Source organism: Rhincodon typus, chromosome 3, assembly GCF_021869965.1.
Source record: "Rhincodon typus isolate 14 chromosome 3, sRhiTyp1.1, whole genome shotgun sequence".
Lineage (NCBI taxonomy): Eukaryota > Metazoa > Chordata > Chondrichthyes > Orectolobiformes > Rhincodontidae > Rhincodon > Rhincodon typus.
This window is the reverse complement of record NC_063334.1, coordinates 81,137,293-81,157,781: the sequence shown is the minus strand read 5'-3', so window position 1 is coordinate 81,157,781 and position 20,489 is coordinate 81,137,293. Positions and strand designations below refer to the sequence as shown.

Here is a 20,489-nt window from a genome sequence, read left to right as displayed (position 1 = left end):
CATCCAAAAACACTCCAGAGGTCAATTCAGTTATCATCTTATTGATGGTATGAAGACATTAGCTCAGCAGTCAAAAGATCATTTTCTAGAAGACTGGACTCCCTAGCTTTAGGAGTGTGATAGGTGACACCTATAGAGTGTGAAAGATGAATTTGGCAACCACCTCCTGACAGACATAGTTGTCTGCTACTTCATCTGTGAAGTGTTCTAGAGTGTTTGACATCATGCAATGGTTGATTAAAAGCATAGAGGGTCAGTCATTTGTCAATGATCTTTATGTTGTGTTTTCGTTCACTTCAATTTGCCGACTATGCTTTTTCTCTCTAACAAGCACTCATAATCCATTTGCAACAGTTGAAACAACATTGCTCCAAATTTAGCTACATACATTTAGGTAAGTATGTCTCATTTACTTTAACCGCCTGCCAAAATTTCCATATGCCCTCAAGCTAGTTGCTGCTACTTGTCAAAACTGCTGTGTACAGTTTTGGTCCCTGTATTTAAGAAACGATATACAGGTATTGGAGGCAGTTCAAAATAACTTCACTAGTCTGATTCCTCGGATGAAGGAGTTGACTTATTAAGAAGAGCTAGATGGGCTAGCCCTTTATTTGAATGATTGATTGATTTATTGTCACATGTACAGAAGTACACCTAAAGGTTTGTTTATGAGCAGTACAGGCAAATCATAGTACGCAAGCATGTACGCATCAAAAAGACTTAGAGGCATGCAGGTTATATTGTACAGGGTGTGCACTAGGCATGATCAATATTAGCAAGATCAGTGTTATGTGAGGCTAGAGGGTCCATTCATCGTTCTAATAATGGCCAGGAAGAAGTTGTTCCTGAACCTGCTTGTGCATGTATTCAGGCTTCTATATCTTCTGACTGATGGAAGAAGTTGTAGGAGATCATTACCTGGGTGCGATGCGTCTTTGATGATGTTTCAGCCTTTCCATGGCAGTGAGCTGTGTAAATGGAGTCCATGGATGGAAGGTTTGCTTCTGTGATGGTCTGGAATGTGCACACCACCTTCTATAGTTTCTTATGGTCCTGGGCAGAGCAGTTGCCATACCAGGCCGTTATGCACCCGGACAGTATGTTTTCAATGGTGCATCTGTAGAAGTTAGTGAGCATCCTTATGGACATGCCAAATTTCCTGAGCCGCCTCAGGAAGAAGAGGCGTTGTTGTGCCTTCTTGTCTGACACATCCGTGTGGGAAGTCCAGGACAGGTTGTCGGTTATGACCCAAGGAACTTGACACTCTCCACCCTCTCAACCTTAATTCCATTGATGTAGATGGGGGATGGCGGGGGGGCTTGTTCTCCTCCTTTCTTTCTGATGTCAATGATCCATTCTTTAGACATTGAGAGAGAGTGTGTTTGCATTGCACCATGTCACCAAGCCGTCTATCTCCCTTCTGTATTTTGACTCATCATTATTAGATATCCATCCTCAAACTTGCAGATGGCGTTTGTTTGGAACTTGGCAACACAGTCGTGGGTGTACAGGGAGTACAGTAGGGGGCTGAGGATACATCCTTGGGGGGGCTCCAGTGGTGAGTGTTATTGTGGAGAAGGTGCAGTTACCTATCCTCACTGATTGCAGTGTGTGGGTCAGAAAGCTGAGGATCCAGTTGCAGAGGGTGGAACCGAGACCAAGGTCACACAGTTTTGAGATCAGTCTGGAGGGGATACTAGTGTTGAAGGTGGAGCTGTTGTCAATGAGCAGGAGTCGGAATTAGGTGTCTTTGTTGTCCAGATGTTTCAGGGATGAATGCAGGGCTAGGGATATGGCATCCTCTGTGGACCTGTTATGCCAGGAGGCAAATTGTAGGGGATCGAGGCAGGTTGGGAGACTACAGTTGATGTGGGCCACAACCAGCCTCTCGAAGCACTTCATGATTATTGAGGTCAGAGCCACTGAGCGGTAGTCATTAAGGCACACTGCATGTGTTTTCTTGGGTACGGAGATGATGGTGGTCTTCTTGAAGCAGATGGGGACTTTGTAGGAGGGAGAGGTTGAAGATGTCAGTGAATACCTCTGCCAGTTGGTCTGCACAGGATCTGAGTGCTCGGCCGGGGACACTGTCTGGGCCTGTTACTTTCCTTGGGTTGACTCCCAGGAAGACTGATCTGACACATGCAGCAGTGACGAGGGAACGGGTGTGTCCGGGGCTGTCAGGCAGGTGTCACCACACCCCTGGTATTCTGCTCAAACAGAGCATAGAAAGCATTCAGCGCGTCAGGGAGGGATGTGTTGTTGTTGCTACCTTGGTCTGCTTCATTTTGTATAATGCAATGTTGTTTAGGCCTTGCCACAGGCGGCAGAAATCTGCTTGGTAGGTTTGGGCCTGTAACTTATTCATTAGAGTTTATAAGAATGAAGGGTGATCTTATTGAAACATACAGAATTTTGAGGGGGCTTGACAGGATGCAAGTTGAGAAGATGATTCCATTGGGTGAGTCTCAAACTAGGGGACACAGTTACAGCTGAGAAATAATTTCTTCCCTGAGGTAATGATTTCCGGGAATTACCTACCCCAGAGTGTAGTGGAAGCTAGATCTCTGAAAACATTTAAAGAGGGGGGGAAATTGATTTTTAAAATATTGAGTTAAAGTCTATGCAAAGCTTCAAAGAGGAAGATTTTATAGAATGGCAGCGTGAGCTTGAGAGGATGAATGTCCTACTCCTGTTCCTATTTCCTATGTCTATATGCCTGAAACTATCCAAGTATTCAAAAGATCAGACTCTAGAAAAATAGAGACATTTAGGCCAATGCTTCTTTGAGCTGGTTTGCTCACGCAGCTAGACATTCCCAAGTTTTACTTCAACAGGATTCCAAAGTCTGGCCTCTAGAGTCTATGGGCTAGATTTTGGCCAATACAGTAAAATAGGTGGTACTAAATCCACTGTCTGTTTTAAATCACTACAATCATAGCATAATTTAAGGACTGTATAATGAAGTGTGGGCATAAAAGTGAATTTCCTTATTGGAGTAGAGTATATGAGTTTAACAATAAGCTGCACTATTGACCTACTCACATGTATATTATTTCTCTTTTTTACTCGCCTGGGTTTTCTGACTTTCTTCAGGACTCTTGTATTGCCTAATTTGGATTGCTGGCTCTCGATCTGTGTTCAATAAAATATAGCAATCTAAACTACAACAACTAATCCGGAAATCTCAATGTTGGTTATCAGAGCCATGACATAATTGTCTATAATAAATAACAATGAAGCAGTCAGAAATACTTTGCAATAAGATTGTTTGAAACACAGCTACAAAATAATGAAAGATGTATGCAAATATTTCTAGAAGGTTTTCAGAATATCACTACAGGAACTTGATTCTGAGTCAAATAAATTATTTTTATTTTATTATTGCATTTTGTGGTTATAAATATAGATTCTAGTTAGAAATAAGAATGGATTCTGTTGTGATACAGCTCTGATGTCAGGTCACTTAAGGTTATTAGTATGAACATATGTTCACTTCACTATCGACAATTGTCATTTTGTGGTCAAAATGTGATTGAGCCAATTCTACCAGAGCAGAAATCACTGAATTTAGGATGCTCATGTAATTGAAGATTAATAACAGTATTCTTTACATCATTCATACCAGCCAAGGTTTCTGATATGTTATAAATTATCAAACAATGAAATTCTTCATTTTGCACTACAGTTCCAATTGACCATTTGACTGAATGAAAACAGTTTAAAGGAAATCACTGTCATTTCAGTCTAAGCAGCCTGTTTGATCATCATTTCATCTACTTATCTTATCTATCACTGGTGAACCCTGACTGCAGTGTTTATTGTCAAAACAATGCATTTCAGTATATGCAAGACAGAGATCGAATGCTGTTTTGAGACTAGAGCAATGATGGAGAAATGGAATTATAGTGGAACTCAGTGATGATGTAGCTGAATGGCTCAAGAGGCTTATTCGGCCACTCCTGTTCCATCATTCAGCCTAAAGAGCCATTTTTAATATACCATTTCAATAAAGTAGTCCAAGGTATCCCTTAAGAATTTATGCTTTCTATGTCACTTCTATTATACAATATTTGACACTTGACAATTCCTCTTCCATAGTTGCAACCATTCTAAAATTTCGCCTAACTCTATTACAGTTATCAGCTGCCTCATCAGACTCAACTACTGTCCTCCAGTCCTCCTGTAATCCAGTTTTATGTCATTTAGCTGTGTGTCTAAATCCAGATCAGTTATGTAGTTTGAAAATATTAAGACATCCCACACCAATTTTTGGAACCTTCTATTCAGATTAAAACCTCCAACACGGCTTTCCAGTTTGTACATCATTCTTCCCTTACTTTGAGATAACTCTATTCAGTCCCAAGTTTTACCTACAATGCGTGTTGATCCATATATTCCAATGACCAGAAAATCATTGGAGAAGTGCAGACTGCAATTGAAAGTCAGAACTATGTGGAATTCCTGATGTAGCTGACCATATGGGAATTGTAAGGGATTGCCCTATGCCTGGAATCAGTCAAAAAAGCCCTTCAATGTTGTAAACATCAGAGGGTGCCACTCAATTAAGCTTAGTAGTTTTCCAGAAAAGTGTTAGACAATTAAAAACCTGCTTTAACTCCTTTAATTATTAAACTGATCCCCACCCAATTCACTACTGATGCCCCAACTACACCTCACCCAACCCTTACAACACCCAGTCTGCTGACAACCATTTCCACCCCCGACCAGATCCCCACCCTATCTGCTGGTCTCTACCATTCTGTATGAGAAACACTGCCCCTGCCATTCTGACCTCTTCCAACCAAACAAACCCTCCTAACTGTTGGACCCAATTAATCTCACATCTGACTGGACCCTGGCCCAACCAAATATTCAGAGCCCACCCACTCCCTGTTGGGCAAGGGCCAGTGGTTGTGAAGGTGGGATCTTAATAGTGACCTCAGCTGGTATGGATATTGAACCCAAGCCATTGGCATCACGCTGCATCACAAACCAGCCATTCAGCCAACTTATCTGACCAAATCCTGGACCCAATAACTCTTCACCTGAACTATAACACCCCTTTCTGCCAGCCTGACACACCGGGGGCATGATAGCCTCTCCCATTCTTTGAACACAGCATCCTTCAAACCAACTGGATCCCAGTTTGACATTCCTGACATTTCCCCCTTCTTTACCAGACCTGATAACCTGAACATCCATTTCTTTCTGCCACACTAACCATTTCTCCATCCTGTACCCAGACTCCCTCTCTGCCAGCTTGACCTTCCCACTAACTTATACTTCCTCCTACCTGGTGTACCCAATATGTTTCCTCCGCCCTCTTCCACTGCTGCACTCAATAATGGCCCACCCAAACAATCCTTCTTATTTTATTTAGCTGACACCCTGACATCCTATCTATCTGGCACCCTACTCATTTCATCCACCTGGACCCCACTCACTTTGCATGCCACTGATCTCTCCTACGTAGCAACCTACCCACTTGGCATTCCACCCAATTGGTATCCGGTCTATCTCTCTCACAAGTCACACTTGCCCATGCCTACCTACCTGGCACCTTAACCCCTAAAGTGGTCCTACCCCAGACCGCTCTACCAGCTCAATACTGACCTTAAATTCTTACAGTGTCACAGAAGCTGTCACAGTGACTGGCTGCGCTACTAGCTATTTAAATCAGAGAACAGTACATTGATTGCTGCAAAGGGGGCATGGTTTCATTTGAAATCACAGCTTTTGTTTTCACATTCATGCATCCAGCTTTATTCACCACTATTACATTCAACTCCTCCACAACCCCTCAATTATTAGACTGCTACTGACATCCAGTACAGAAGGAACAGATGTTTCCTCCAATTAAATACTAAATATTGTCTTTAGTCCCCACTACAAATTCTTTTCTCTAACTGCTGACTCCATCATTTTCTCTACGATTAAACCTGACTGTTTACAAATTTGATGTCATGAACTTCTAGCTACATATTTGCACCTCTAATAAGACCAGTTATTTCTAACTACATACCAGCTCTTGGCTTAACCCATCTGCTCATCTCCTTCTGAAGTTCTCATTCATGGCTTTGTTACTCTGAATTGGGTTATTCCAATATATTCCTGGCTAGCTTCCCACATTGCGAGATCCATAAACTTGTGGTCATCCAAATTCTGCTTCCCAGGTTTAAACTCATATCTAATCTTAATCACTTATCACCCCAGTGTTTGCTGACACACATTGACTCTCAGTCAAGAAACGAATTAATTTTTTTATTCTCATCCTTCTTTTGCCTGGAAATAAAACCAGTCTGACTCCAAGTTAAAACACAAATTCTAAGCAAGGCCTCACACCTCACATGCAATGTCTGGCCTGAGATGTCACCACTGGTATACTGATAAAACCTTTAGTTTTCTCGGGGTGGTGACTTGAAAGAAATTCTGGGATTAGCATATTAATCAGCTGAAACCTACATTTCCTTTCTGACTGATTAAAGATTTAACAGCCATCTTAGGTTTGGTCAATATATTCACATCAGTCCTCTGACCCTTTGATCTTTTGCTTATAAATTCTGTGCCTGACGCCACCTCTCTCACTAACACCTGAAGAAGGAGCGGGACATGGAAAGCCTGTGTTTTCAAATAAACCTGTACAACCTCAACATGGCTTCTCAACTCCTATACTCAAAGAACTGAGCAATGACAGCAAGCATGCTAAAGGCCTTTCTAATCCACCCTGTCTACATGTGATGCAAAATTCAAAGAATTATTTACCTGAACACTTAAGTTCCTCGGTTCTGCAACACTACCCAAGGCCCTACCATTAATTGTATAAGCTCTACCCTTGTTTGTTGTGCCAAAATGCAATACCTTGCATTTATCCAGATTGAACTCCATCTACCATTTTTCAGCTCATTGACCAATTTGATCACAATTCATTCATTCGATGTGGGCATTACTGGCTAGGGGAACATTTATTGCCCATCGCTAATTGCCCAAAGGGTAGTTAAGGGTCAACCACATTGCTGTAGATCTGGAGTCATGTGCAGGCAAGACCAGGTAAAGATAGGAGTTTCCTTTCCTAAAGGATATTAGTGAACTGGATGGGTTTTTCTGACAATTGGGTTTTGGAGTCATCATTAGACTCTTAATTCCAGATTTTTAAAATTTAGTTCAAATTCCACCATCAGCCATAGAGGGATTCAAACCTGGGTCCCCAGAATGTTAACAGTCCAGCAGTAATACCACTAGGCCATCACCACCCCATGAATAATTTATAGTCCTCATTTTCATCATTTTAAATTGTTGTGAAAATTCATGAATACAACCCCATTTTTTCCCTTACCTTTTGGTCAACTGTTGATAGCGCCTTTGCGTCGTGAACTACAAGATTCAGAATTCAAGTCTAACTCTGAGGTTTGAGTACAAGGATCAAAGCTGGCACTCCAGTGTGATACTGGGAGAGCAATGGACTGCTAAAAGTGCATTTCTTGTATACAGTATTAAACCAAGGCCCCATCTGCCATTTCAATAAGGTATAAAAGATTCCATAGCACTAGACTGAATCTGCAATGAGTCGAGTTCAGATAACACAAAATTCAAGTTGTGGTGATGTTGTCAGCCATTCCTGTCCATATAATAAGGAATCCAATGGAAAAATGCACGTGATAAAACAAAGTTTTATGTCTGGATAAGTTGAATGTGCACACACTGGTCATGTGACCATGCTACCTAATTGGAGCAGAATTAGGCCATGCTCAAGCGCAAAATCATGGCAAGCCTGCAGTGATGGCTGAGAAATGGTCTTGCCCATATCCTCAACCAATATGCAGCAAGACACATTTTTATCGTGGATGAATTACTTTGCTCCCTTTTCTCAGATCGCTCTCTAAAGGTTAACAATGAAATGTGTAAGGGTGAAAAATAGGACAAGGAATATGTTACTGCTATGCTCTATGCCAACATGGATGGCTCTGAAAAGTTGTTGCTGCTTGTGATTGTAAAGTCCAAGAAATCACGTTGTTTTGTGACTGTCAAGACTCTACGCATGCAATGTGAAACCAACAAATTTGCAAAGTGACCTCCAGCAGTTTGTTACATGTACATCAGAAAAATAGGACAAAATATATCAATGGAAGACATTAAAGGTCATCACTCTGAGGACCCTAAAGAGACTGATGAATGAATAACTGTGCACTTGACAGTTTTCCGAGCTGACACCACAAGGACCATAAAAATGCTCCTGGATTTCTCATTGCAGCAAAAAATATGAAAAACATCTTTGATTGCACAGATGACATGACAGATTCATCCAACGGTAACATTCTAAACAGAATAAGATTACTTTTCCAGTGTTTTGACTGATTTCTAGTGCTAATTCCCAATGATAGTCAGTACCTTTTATAATACAAGGTTAGACTCTTGTAAGGTGCGAACAAATTGAAAAATGAAGAACATTTTTCAAATATTTACTGCATCACTGCATTTTCATTGTTTTCACATATTGTGTGTTGTAGAAAAATAGGGTTACATAGAGGGTTATGAGCAATCATGAAGCTCAGTTTAACACAAATTTCTGGGCAGACCCCTTTCTATTTTACTTAATATGATTTTACAGTATTTTGAAGAACAACACAAAGGACAGGTTAGCTGGTTGTAATAACCATTGTTGCTTTGGGGAGTTTGTTGAGCAAACAGTCACTGTGTTTCCTACAGCGGTGAAGATACTTCAAAAAGTACTTCATTAGCTATAAAGCACTTTAAAACATATGTTGGCTGTGAAAATCTCTATATAAGTGCAAATCTTTCTTTCTCCCTGCAGCCTTTGTCTAAAGTATTTGTCACACTAATTTCAAATGTGTGACTCACATAGTCCATTTAAATTTATATTTGTTTAAACCTTTTAAATTTGACTGTCCTTCATGTTCAGGGTATTTTATAAAGTATTTCATTGGTCATCCACTAAACTTATTTTGATTAATTCCATCCTACCCATTGCTATCAAATTGTTTAAGCTTAAATTTGTGCACCTTGGTACTGATTTGCGGTATCAGTTTTTGTCATATTAGAAAAGCATTAGTTATTTTATAGTTTGTAATGCAAATCATTAGTTTATATATTAAAATCACATGCTGTTTATCAAACCTCATGGTGGATAAATGCAGAATAATGCAAATAGATCAACAATATGTACATTCTAAATGTAAAATAAATGGAAGGAAAGACTTGGAAAGGGAGTTGAGATTGGCAATAGTCTGCACAATTTATGAGGCAGTTAATTTAGAAAAAAATGAATACAGAATTTGTGGTGAGACCTGTAGTCAAGTCTTTGGAGCTTATATTGATACTCTATAGGAAACTGGTCAGAACACACTGGAGGATTGTGTTTCCTGCCGCTCAACACTTCTTTTAAATATGAATTGAATATATTGTAATACCTATGTTCAGGTGACTCTTTATCAACAAATGTAGACCTCAGTACAAAGCTAGTGTTTAAAATTCCTGAGATTGTTGCTACTCTATTGTATCTTCTGTTCCCAGTAATTAAAGAACGTTTCGTGCAGAGCACCTAAAACCTTTTAAAATTTACTTTGAATTAACATTATGAAACTATTACAATAAAACTCAGTAAGTAATGACCAGAAGGGCCGAATGGTCTTTTTAAATCGTCGAAAATGTTTTGATTTCTTTCAAATAAGCCCGCCTTCTATTTTGAATTTCTGATAGCATGCTGAGGAGAGAGGGTGCGAAATAGTGAGGTTTATCTCGATACAGTAAGAAAACAGCACAAGGTTGAGATATCTAGCAACGAGACTGGGTCACCAGAAAATAGAGTGAACGCTGAACACCCAAAATACATGCTCATTTTGGCTGTTAACAGAGTTGGATAGCTTGGGAATACATCATTGTCTCATCATTGGGAGTCATTTCCTAAATTTTTACTCAACTTGACACGTTGTAACGCTGTCTTGTCCCCTTAAAAAAGTAAAGTCCCAAATCATTTTAGGACCGTCCTCTGTGTAGTCCCGACTTGTTACATTTCTGCCATGTGTTTGCCACGCTGCCGCTCATTGACGATTTCGGTATACCGCTATCTAGATCGAGTACCTACTGAGTTCCAGTGATATTTGGTTCCATATAACGATTCCTTTTTGTCAGGGTCCGAACTCTAAAGTTCATCACCTGTCATTTCTCCTTCAAGTGATGACTAACCGGCTGTGTTTTCCCAGTATGGTTAGATTTTATTCCCCTTACAAGCTGCTTAGAGTCTGGAAGTCTATAATTTCTTTAATGTGATGGGTAAATAGGTGACATTTCTTTCACGCGTATGGTTAAGAATCACCGCTTTCAAGTCACCATAACTAAATACATAAAATTAATGCGAAATTGCATTCATTAAAGCGATTTAATCTCCAGGGAGGATGGTCCCCAGAGATATTATACAAACTATCCAGTCGGCTAAACATCCAATTAAAATCTCCTCGGTATTACCTGAACTGTATGTTACTCTTCATACCTTCTGCCTCTATCCTGGATATGAATATAGCTGGAATCTGATCCTCATGGTCTGCTCTGCTCTGTTTCATAATAATTGAGATCAATAACCGAAGAGCAGACGAAAAGTTACAAAATAACTGAAATATACATCGGCAAGCACGTTTTGTGAGACTATTGTAAATTTGATGTTATCTGTCATTTATCCTTTTCCCTTGCTTTTTTGTCCCTTTTTCTATCTTATTTACTGTTGTAGATTGTGTTTTCTCCTCACATTTGAACCACCCTGAGCTATGTTGCTGAAATTTGGCATCATTTACTCGAGATTGTGCACAAGCTTGGCAAAGAACACAAGCTCAAGTGGGGATTGAATAACACAGTATATGTTATACAGAATCCAGTATTAGGTTAGTTAAAATACACAAATGCAAAAGATCTGGATGGAAACATAAAAATTCCAGTGTATGGATGCACATGTTATGATACATGATAAATCTATTTTAAGACCAACAGTGCACTGTAGTTAACTAAAAGAATATTCAATCTTACTGCTGAGTAAGTAAACACATCGACCACCTTGCTGCCCAGAATTATTGCCTTTTGAAGTGCTTAGAGTAGCCTATGTGGTCATCCCCTGTACTATGTTGCCGAATACAAATATATCAGACGTTTGGTATGTGTTCTGCCGTACCTCCGAAGGAAATGGCTAATTTAGTATGAGCTGGTCGCTGTTTGTTTCTGTGGTAAAACGTGAGAATGAATATCCGAGAAAGCAGTATAGACTATCATCTCTCACTGTGTTCGGCTCGGTATACACTGTGGGCGCATACCATACCGTAACATCAGTTCTCCCCACTGATGATGAATGTTGAAAATAGGCGCTACCAGTTACCAGCATTAGCCCTCCTGTCACTCTCCTTATTTAAGAAATAAGGTTGCGTCGTACACACACACATAGGTTCAAAACAATAAATATTTACCTGACCCATAAAATCATAATCCAGTTCTTCGGCAATAGCTTTCGCCACCTCGGGTCCTCCAAGCACTTCCACTGCCCACTCATTAACGTATTGTTTGTCTTCACTGGCCATGCCCGGTACAGTGCAAATTGCAAACACCATTAGAGCTACAAATCGCAGGGAAAGGCAATATTTTTGCTTCATAATTATCTTGATATACAAAGGAAAGAGAAGGGGTTGAGAGATCTAAAGGATGCAGAATGATTGCAGACGCTTCCTGCACTCGGGTTGCTGCTGTAATAAGTGGGAAAACAGCAAACTGGTTTTCTCATGAGCTGGATGCTAGCAGGCGAAATGAAAGTGGTATATCTCTGAGCTTGAATGGGAAACAGTGTTTACGCACCGAATGCTACGTAAAGCATCGCCCTGACGTCAAGTCCAGTGTACCTTCAGTAATATCTACCAAATGTTCCCGGGTGAATTGTTGAAAGCCAGCCTGAGGAATGTTTAGCGGGAGCTGTCCAGTGCTGACATTCGACAACCATTTCAAGCCATCACATCGTGCATTTTGCTGCAATAAAGCTCACAGGTAACATTGGTTTCGCAGCATTATTTTCAAACTATAGTTCTCCCCAATGTTCAGGCAAGATGTGGTATTCATTGCATTTGACGAATAAAATACTGCCAGCATTCACTTTTCACCAACACCCAAAAGATCGCTTTGCAGGAAGCAGCATTTGCCTTTATGTTTTGCAGATTTTCTGACAGCACTCAACATATTTTGCTGCTTTTCATCCAGATTAGATAGGGAGATGAAGGATTGGAAAGAGATCGAAGTGCAAAAGCTCCGGCCTTAGGACAAATCCGATTTCACATCCCACAAGATGAGACATTAATAGATAGAATCAACCAAAACTGGAATTGTACTTTTGTTGCGTTAAATAGAAGAAAAACAAATTTTGAAAAAAGATAACATAGCGAGTATATCAGCTACGGAGTTAATTGAGTCTGTGAGAGTGAAAGTAGGAAATGCAACAGCTCGTACAGTAAATGCAATCTTCAGCCACCGTCTTGGGGCTATGTGTAATCCATTCCCGCTTTCAATAATATGAGTAAGATGGAAAACATTTCGGCTCCAGCCCCGTTCCATGAAAGAATATTAAAAGAAACAACTTAAAGAAGAAAATCAAAGGGTTTAGTAAACAAGTAATACTGCAGAGTCTGAAGTGAGATGAAGCTTCGAAGTAACTGTATTCAGACTACAGTAAGTGAATACCGTTCATGGGGCAGGGTGAAATACAGTTCAGAACTTAAAACTAAAAATATTGTCTGTACTTTACAGCAGTTGCTATAAAACTGGTTGTGCATGGATAGTACAACATGTTTATTCATATTTTGTGGTAATTATGACAGTGGACTGTTTATTGCCGCTGGAAACTTCCAACTGGACAACAGAAAACAACAATAATTAATGCTGACAAGCCCAAATAAGATGGCACGATGGTGAATTGTTCATTACTACACTTTACCATTTACAATAAATTCCTGGATGAGTAATGTGTTCAGTCCAAACTTAACTGGACTTTCACTGCAGAAATTTTCTCCTACAAATATAGCTGAAGTGCTAACAGCATCCTGTTGAAATGAATATTAAAGCAAACAAACATTAAGCTCATTTATGTTATAATTACACATGATAGGAAATGGAGAATAAGTTGCAATCATTCCTTGATAACTTGAAATGCATTGCAAACTACTTCCATTCTAATCAGGCCTTCCAATCTGTAGTGAATGAGATAGTCAACATGTTAAACTAATGATTTGGCTGTGGTTTAGCCAAATTCACTATTATAAATTATTTTATGTAAAAATAATAAAGATAAACGTTTAGGGTAAACTTGTAAGTAATATCAGACAAGACAGCAAGAGATTTTTTTTAAAAAATATGTATGCAAAGGAAGAGAGAAGCCAGGTGAACTTAGACCTCTTAAAAATGAGACTGAGGAAACAATAATGAGAAATTAGGAAATGGCAGAGGATTTTTATTAAATACTTTCACCAGTCTTCACAGTAGGAGACACTAAAAACATTCCAAAATTCCTAAATAATTAGGGGGGAAAAGAAGGAGAGGAAATAATTAGAATAAGTTTTGGCGGATAAGAAATGCTAGGGAAATAAATGGACCTAAAAATTGATAAAATCACTGGACCTGATGAGATGCTTCCTAGGATGTTAAAGGAAGTACAACATTAATAGTGGATGTACTGGTAATAATCTCTGAATAATCCTTAAATTCTGGAAAAGGAACAGGATTGGAAAACTACCAACGTAACATTTATATTTAAAAAGGGAAGGAGTAAACAAAAAAATGAGAATCTATACATTGCTTAACTTAATTTCTGTTATTGGGAAATTGTAAGAACCTATTATAAAGGTTGTAAAAGCAGAGTATCAGATATACAGAATATAGTCAAACAGAGTCATCATGGCTTCATGAGGTGGAAGTCATGCTTGACAAATTTATTAGAAGTCTTTGAGGAGGTAAGAGGCAGGACAGATATAGGGGAAGCAGTGGATGTAATGTATTTAGATTTACAGAAGGCATTCGACAAGGTACCACATATAAGTTTACTTAATATGATAAGAGCTCATCACATTGGAGGTAGTACATTAGCAAGGATAGAGGATTGGCTAACTAAGGCAGAGAGTTTGGATGAGGAGGGTATTTTCAGGATTGCAATCTGTAACTGGTGGAGTGCCACAGGGATCAATGCTGGTGCCATAATTATTTACAATATAAATGATTTGGATGAGGAAAGTAAATGTACTACAGCCAATTTTGCAAATGACACAAAATTAGATGGGAGACAAGTGGTGAGGATGCTATAAAGAGATGGAAGAGGTATATAGATAGGTTAAGTAATTGGGTAAAGCCATGCAGATGGAATAAATTGTGGGAAATTTGTGATTATGCATTTTGACAGGAAGAATCGAGGAGATGAGTATTATTTACGTGAAGAAAGACTGCAGAAAGCTGCAGAGCAGAGGGATTTGGGAGTCCTGATTCAAGAATCACAATAAGCTAGCATACACTTTGTGTAGGTAATAAGGTGGGAAAATGGAATGTTGGCCTTAACTTCAAAGGGAATGGAGTATAAAACTATACAAGGCACTAGTAAGAACACTTCAGGAATACAGAATGGATTCCTTATCTAAGAAAAAATATATTGGCATTGGAGGCAGTCCAGAGAAGGTTCACAAGGGTGATACTGGGTGTGGGGGGATTGACTTATGAGGACAAGTTGAGTAGGCTGGGTCGGTATTCATTGGAATTTAGAAGAATGGGTGGTAACCTTGTTGAAACATACAAAATTCTAAGGTGGCTTACGAAATGGTAGATGTGGAAAAGTTGTTTCCCCTTGTGGGAGAGTCCAGGACCAAAGGACATAATCTCAGAACAAGGGGTTACACATCCAAGACAGAGATGATGAGGAATTTTTCTCAGAAGGTAGTGAATCTATGAAATTCTTTACCATAGAGTGCTGCCAAGGCTTGGTCAGTAAATATATTCAAATCTGAAATTGACAGAATTTAATCAGTCAGACACTCAAAGGTTATGGGGAAAAGGCAGGAAAGTGGAATTGAGGTTATAACATCAACTGTCATCTCACTGAATAGCAGAGCAGGCTCAATGAGTTGAATGGCCTACTTCTACATTTTATGGTCTTAATAGATGAGTGATGGCTATATATCTAAAGACCAACTGTACAGTGAAGTAGCCACGAGCCATTACTTCTGGCTGTTCTTCTACTGCAAGGATACCTGCAAAATATTAAGATGATGGGTAAGGAGACTGACAACTGGGGTACAGTCAGTGGCCTCTTAGAGATGACTATTTTAAGGTCACTGAAAGAGGAAAGTAGGGAAAAAAAAACACCTTAGCTGGCTAAGAAGAGGACACAGACAAAGTTGAGGTCCATGAATCATGCACCTTCTCAACACACCTCCTAGCAAATGCAGCAAAGACTGTCATCCCAACATGGAGATCTAAGCCACACCATGCAATGCTTAACACAGAGTTCATCACCACTGTGCAAAGCCATTATCTTAATGGATAGAAGGCTGCCATACCAAAATATTTCAAATTACGTAAAGCAATTTATACTTTTTTACTGATTCATTCATGGATGTGGGATCACGAATGAGGCCAGCATGTGTTCTCCATCCCTAACTTCCCTTGAAGCCAGTGGTTCACTAAACCATTTTACGGAGCATTTAAGAGTCAACCACATTGTTATGGATAAGGGACAATGTGCAGTCCTATACTGCTCCTACAGAGTGATATCCTAGAGTCCACAGCATGACTGGTGGGAGAATTCTTACTTTCACTACAGGAAATTGCAGATGGCCTGAGAGAACGGTCTTAAACACCTTTAGGCTTAAAAGGCCCAGCATCGGAATGCATCATCTCAGCAGCAGAATGGATGGTCTGATTGCTAGCATGGGCTTTGAAAGGGTGAAAGGGATGTGAGGATGAATGCTAAAATCTGAAAGAGCCAATATGACTCTCAGCATCATGGCTGGGTCCACAAATGTTCTAATGCAATTTCTCACCATGTTCATGGTGGCGAGAATAGGCTGCAAGCTCTGTGCAACCTCCTGTGCATTGCTGGAGCTGGACTCCTCTATGCTCCTTGAGATTAAATACCAACTTTCAGGCAGGCATTTCAATGTACGAAGATTTTCTTTGTGTGTATCCACTAACATCAGTCTTCTTCCACAGCCTGCTCAATAAAAGCGCTCTGATTCCTCTACAGGTAAGCACACACACAACATTGCCATGTGGGCACTGAAGTCCTTGCTACTGTGGGCTATTTCTCTGGCTACAGGCTACTTATGCTCAAGTTTTTATCATCCTCAGTTTCCATGTCCGATTTGTCCTTAGCACTGTGTACAACATCAGTATCTGAACTGGTGGTTACAAGTGTGGGGTCAGATAAAACTTTCCTTTATCACCCAGTGCCATCTTTCTCTTCTGCCTGATGTTCTTCCACCACTGTCTGACCATGCAGTTCATGGCTATCTGAAAACAGAAAGGCTCAAGGGCAGGGCTGTAGTGACATAAATTAAGACGTCCATCTTTAGACTATCAGTAGTTTATAAAACAAAAGAGATTGTGAGATGAGGAAGAAGTGTGTTTTGAGAAGAGTGATTACACGTGAGAATCTTATTGCCTTGTTTCTAAGAATGTATTTGGCAATAGATATATGGCATTCAGCCTTTGAAGTCATTGACACCAGCATATCCCTTCAGTCTATGGTAGCTCTTCAATCTGCCATGGTGAATCTGCCTCTGAAATGTAGCTCGTCTCAGCAGGAGGGTGGTGGAATACCAGGAAATCCAACTCAGTGTTTTTTTTTAATGGTCATTTATTGAAGCTTTAAATGTCTTGTTTGGTTGGCATTCCCTCCTGTGAGTGAGTTGCTGATTTCAATGACATGCCATTCCTGGGATCTTTCCCAGAGTTTGGATCACACCTGGAATCCATCCCAATGGGGTTTTCCATTAACTTCCCACCTCACTTGCTTCTAAAAGCTTCCCCAAGGAACAGAGGAAATCCCCCCCCTTACTGTTTTTATGTATAAACACCCCTCACATATATGGGTGGAAGTCTTTCAAAACAGGGTTGGGGATTTAACAGAAGTTTGAATTCCAGGTCATAACCCATGCCCAAGCTGATCACTTTTGTAATGTGACCTTTAAATGTAAATGGCCTAATTGGTCAGGAAGTGATCTTGCCATCTAGTTAGTGTCTGAGCTGTCAGAGTGGAGATAGTGGTGGAGGCAGATCATTGCTGTTACCTTGCCACCATCAGATGTTACCTCTCATCAGATCACCAAGAAGGAGGATGCATTAGGAAGCATCTTTGGGTGATAAGGTTGGGAATGGCTCTCATGCTAATACTGCTTGGTCTCACTCATTTGGATAAATGTTAACTGCAATGTAATTTACTTAGGCCCCGCTGTGCACAAACATGCACAAGACTATCCAACCTTGTTCAAGAAAAGCACTAAAGATTTCAGCCGCAAGCTCCTTAAGGAGTTTAATAGACCATTAGTTGTCAGCAAACCCATGTTCTACTCCCTCGCTTGTTTTAGATGTAAAACCATGCTAAAAGCATCAAGATCCTGAGATAACCTCCAGGACCATGACTTTGAATTCCCAGCCAAAGCAGGTGTCAACAATGCAACCCCTGGCAGATTGAAGAACCATCGTAGACTGAAGGGATATGCTGGTGAAAACCCCAGCTTCAAACTCCCATCAGATACGTATCTTTTTCGATACTACCCTGAAGACTTCCAGTGTATGCCATGTGACTGAGGGTGAGGATGTTAGCATGGGCAGTCTGTGGTTTGCGAAAACACTGCCTGCTTCTCAAAGCCCTATGTGTGTGTCAGTTGCTCTCAGTTGTTGGGACTATACTTCCACTCCTGTTTGGGCTAAAGCATCAGAGAGAAGACAAAACAGAAAAGACAAACCACTCACAGGGCAAAGAGGAGGAGAGCTCTTACTAGAATACCTAGCTACCTGAGTCTTTAAGGCACACCTTTTCTACCTGTAACTAAGCTAGGAGTAGTGTTTGAGGTAACACTTCACCAAGGAGGTAGTCACAGATCTGTGTCACTATTGGTAGCAGATTGACAACCTCTGAGCAAGTGAAGATGGCATTGCTATTGGCTCTTAATGTGACTGTGACATCGATTCTTTTCCATCAGCAGATTCTTCCAGGCTAGCACAGATGCCATGTCAACCTTTTTGCATATCGCTGTCCATCATTGCATTTCGGAAGTCTCCAAATTTTACATTGGGTGAGAGAACTTTATCGTCTATTCTTTAAACAAAGAAAAACAAGGAAACTAGAATGTGACTTTGCCAGAATAACAGGTTTCCCATGTTGCAAGAAACCATCAACAGCAAGCAAGCAGTAGAGCTTCATGGACATTGCTTCTCAATGGAGAAATGTAATGTTACAATTCATGTGACAATTCATATAAAACATCATGCTGGTGAATGTCAGTTATTATGGCAGCAGTAAAGATTCACTCATCCTGCACCAGCAATCTTCAACCATCACATAAAATTAGACAGTGGCTGGTCAGTGGTTGGTCAGTGATATGTACACATAACTGGTGATTTCTTCCTTCAATTCCAAAACATGTGGCCAGACCTCACACAATGAGAGCTATTCTGCGAGAAGGAATGTCACGGAGCAGATTATTGATGCGTTGAATGTAGAAACATTGAAAAAAATGTGGAAAATAGGAGCAGGAGTAGGTCATTTGACCCTTTGAGCCTGCTCCACCATACAATATCATCACGGCTGATCATCCAGCTCAGTACCCTGGTCCTTCTTTTTGCCCATACGAACAATGTTCAGAAACAATGATTCCACTGCTTTGACTGCTTTGGAGGCTACCATCCAACGCTCAATGCAAAGGATGTCCCACTTTATAGTTAATTATTGTATCCTCTGCAACCTGATCCTTCTTAAAGCACCACTGTTGCTTTCATGATTTCAGTGAGTACCAGGAGGAGGGGGGAAGATGAGAGGTGATGGTCAGCACACCCGCAGTCCTGACAGGATAGGTTTGAGAGTATCAGCCAATCCAGTTCTCCTTAAATGGAGCCCCAGATTCTTGTTGTGCAACAATTCTAACATCCCTCTATATTGGACCATCACAGCATCCACTTGGCCACCATCCTGGAAAAAGAAGTCATTGCAAAGCAACTATTCCAGCCCAAGTCATGCAATAACACATACAATAATCAACCATTTGCTTTTGTGCATTCTCTTAGTATCTATCTTGTGGATTTCTTCGCCTAGTAACCTACACAGTGCGAGCCAAGTGGTTGCAGTATGGCTGGAAGAAGTTTTCTGACTTCCAGTTGCAGATGATCTTGCTGATGGTTTATTCAGTTTGTTAAGAAGTAGCAATTTGGATATAATACATTAATTAGACAAAGAAAGTATACCACCGTGACAGGTGAGAATGTTTCAGTGTTTCTTTAGCTGTTCTGTAGATGGAAGAGCAGGTCCAGTGGGTTTGAAGTGCTTGAGTGTTTATCCTTGATGTTGTGTAGTCACTGGTAGTGGTGTTTGGTAGTAACAGGCTTTGATCTTCTCTCAGGCTGATGTAGGGGTACTCCTGGTCTTCTTCGAAGAAGGTAGTGGCTCATTCCTCTGGATCTTCTCTCTCCCTCGCTCTACACCTATCCCTGTTGATGTACCTTATTTTGGGAGTTGGCTATCACCTGTCTAACCCATCTCAGGCAATTAACATGGGCAGCAACTCATGATGCCAGGATGATCATTATGCCCTGCCCCCTCCATTTAAAGATTAGCATTCATTCCTTCTAAGAATAAAAACATCTTATTTTCCCAGACACTGTATTCATTATAGGTTGGTGTGGTACCTAATAAATCTTTTGTTTACATCTGTAGGCTAGTTACTGCTGTAATACAGTCAAATGAGGTCTCATGTTGCACAGAAAATACTATGCATTGAATACAACAAGAACTTAGTTTTAAAGGGACCCCCAATTGCCAACAATATCCAAATCATTACCAACACCCTGAAAACTTCTAAAATTCAAAATAAACACAGATCAGAACAGACAATATGTTCAAGATCTGGTACAGTATGGGGATTTTTCTGCTAAATAGATGTTCAAGAGTGCTTCGGAACGTCACATACTTAGATTAACAAGAGTTTCTTTAGTATTCTGAAATTGGAGATACATTAGGCCGATAGTCAATTAGACAGGTAACCTGCTCAGCATACAGGCTCAGTCTGCCATGAACACAGATATCCAATGACAGCAGGCTAATATTCAGCTGAAATAGGACAATATTCATTGCTTATTGAATTTTTTTTATCTCGTTTCAAATTCCTGGTCTTGTGTCTTCAGTAATATTTAAAAGATGTAACTTAGAAACTTGATTAAAACCATACTTATAGATTGTGCACCAAATACTTATGTGA

At 40.1% G+C, this 20,489-nt stretch overlaps 1 protein-coding gene across 2 annotated transcripts in view; it reads right to left on the bottom strand.

Moving 5' to 3' along the window:
* pcsk1 (proprotein convertase subtilisin/kexin type 1) overlaps positions 1-11,682 on the bottom strand; it is an 84,089-nt gene extending 72,407 nt beyond the window's left edge. For both annotated transcript variants that reach the window (XM_048594916.1, XM_048594917.1), the window contains exon 1: positions 11,466-11,682. In XM_048594916.1, the coding sequence (XP_048450873.1) occupies positions 11,466-11,648 (183 nt within the window). In that variant the 5' untranslated portion in view covers positions 11,649-11,682. The remainder of the gene's footprint in view (positions 1-11,465) is intronic.
* Between the last annotated feature and the right edge of the window lie 8,807 nt (positions 11,683-20,489).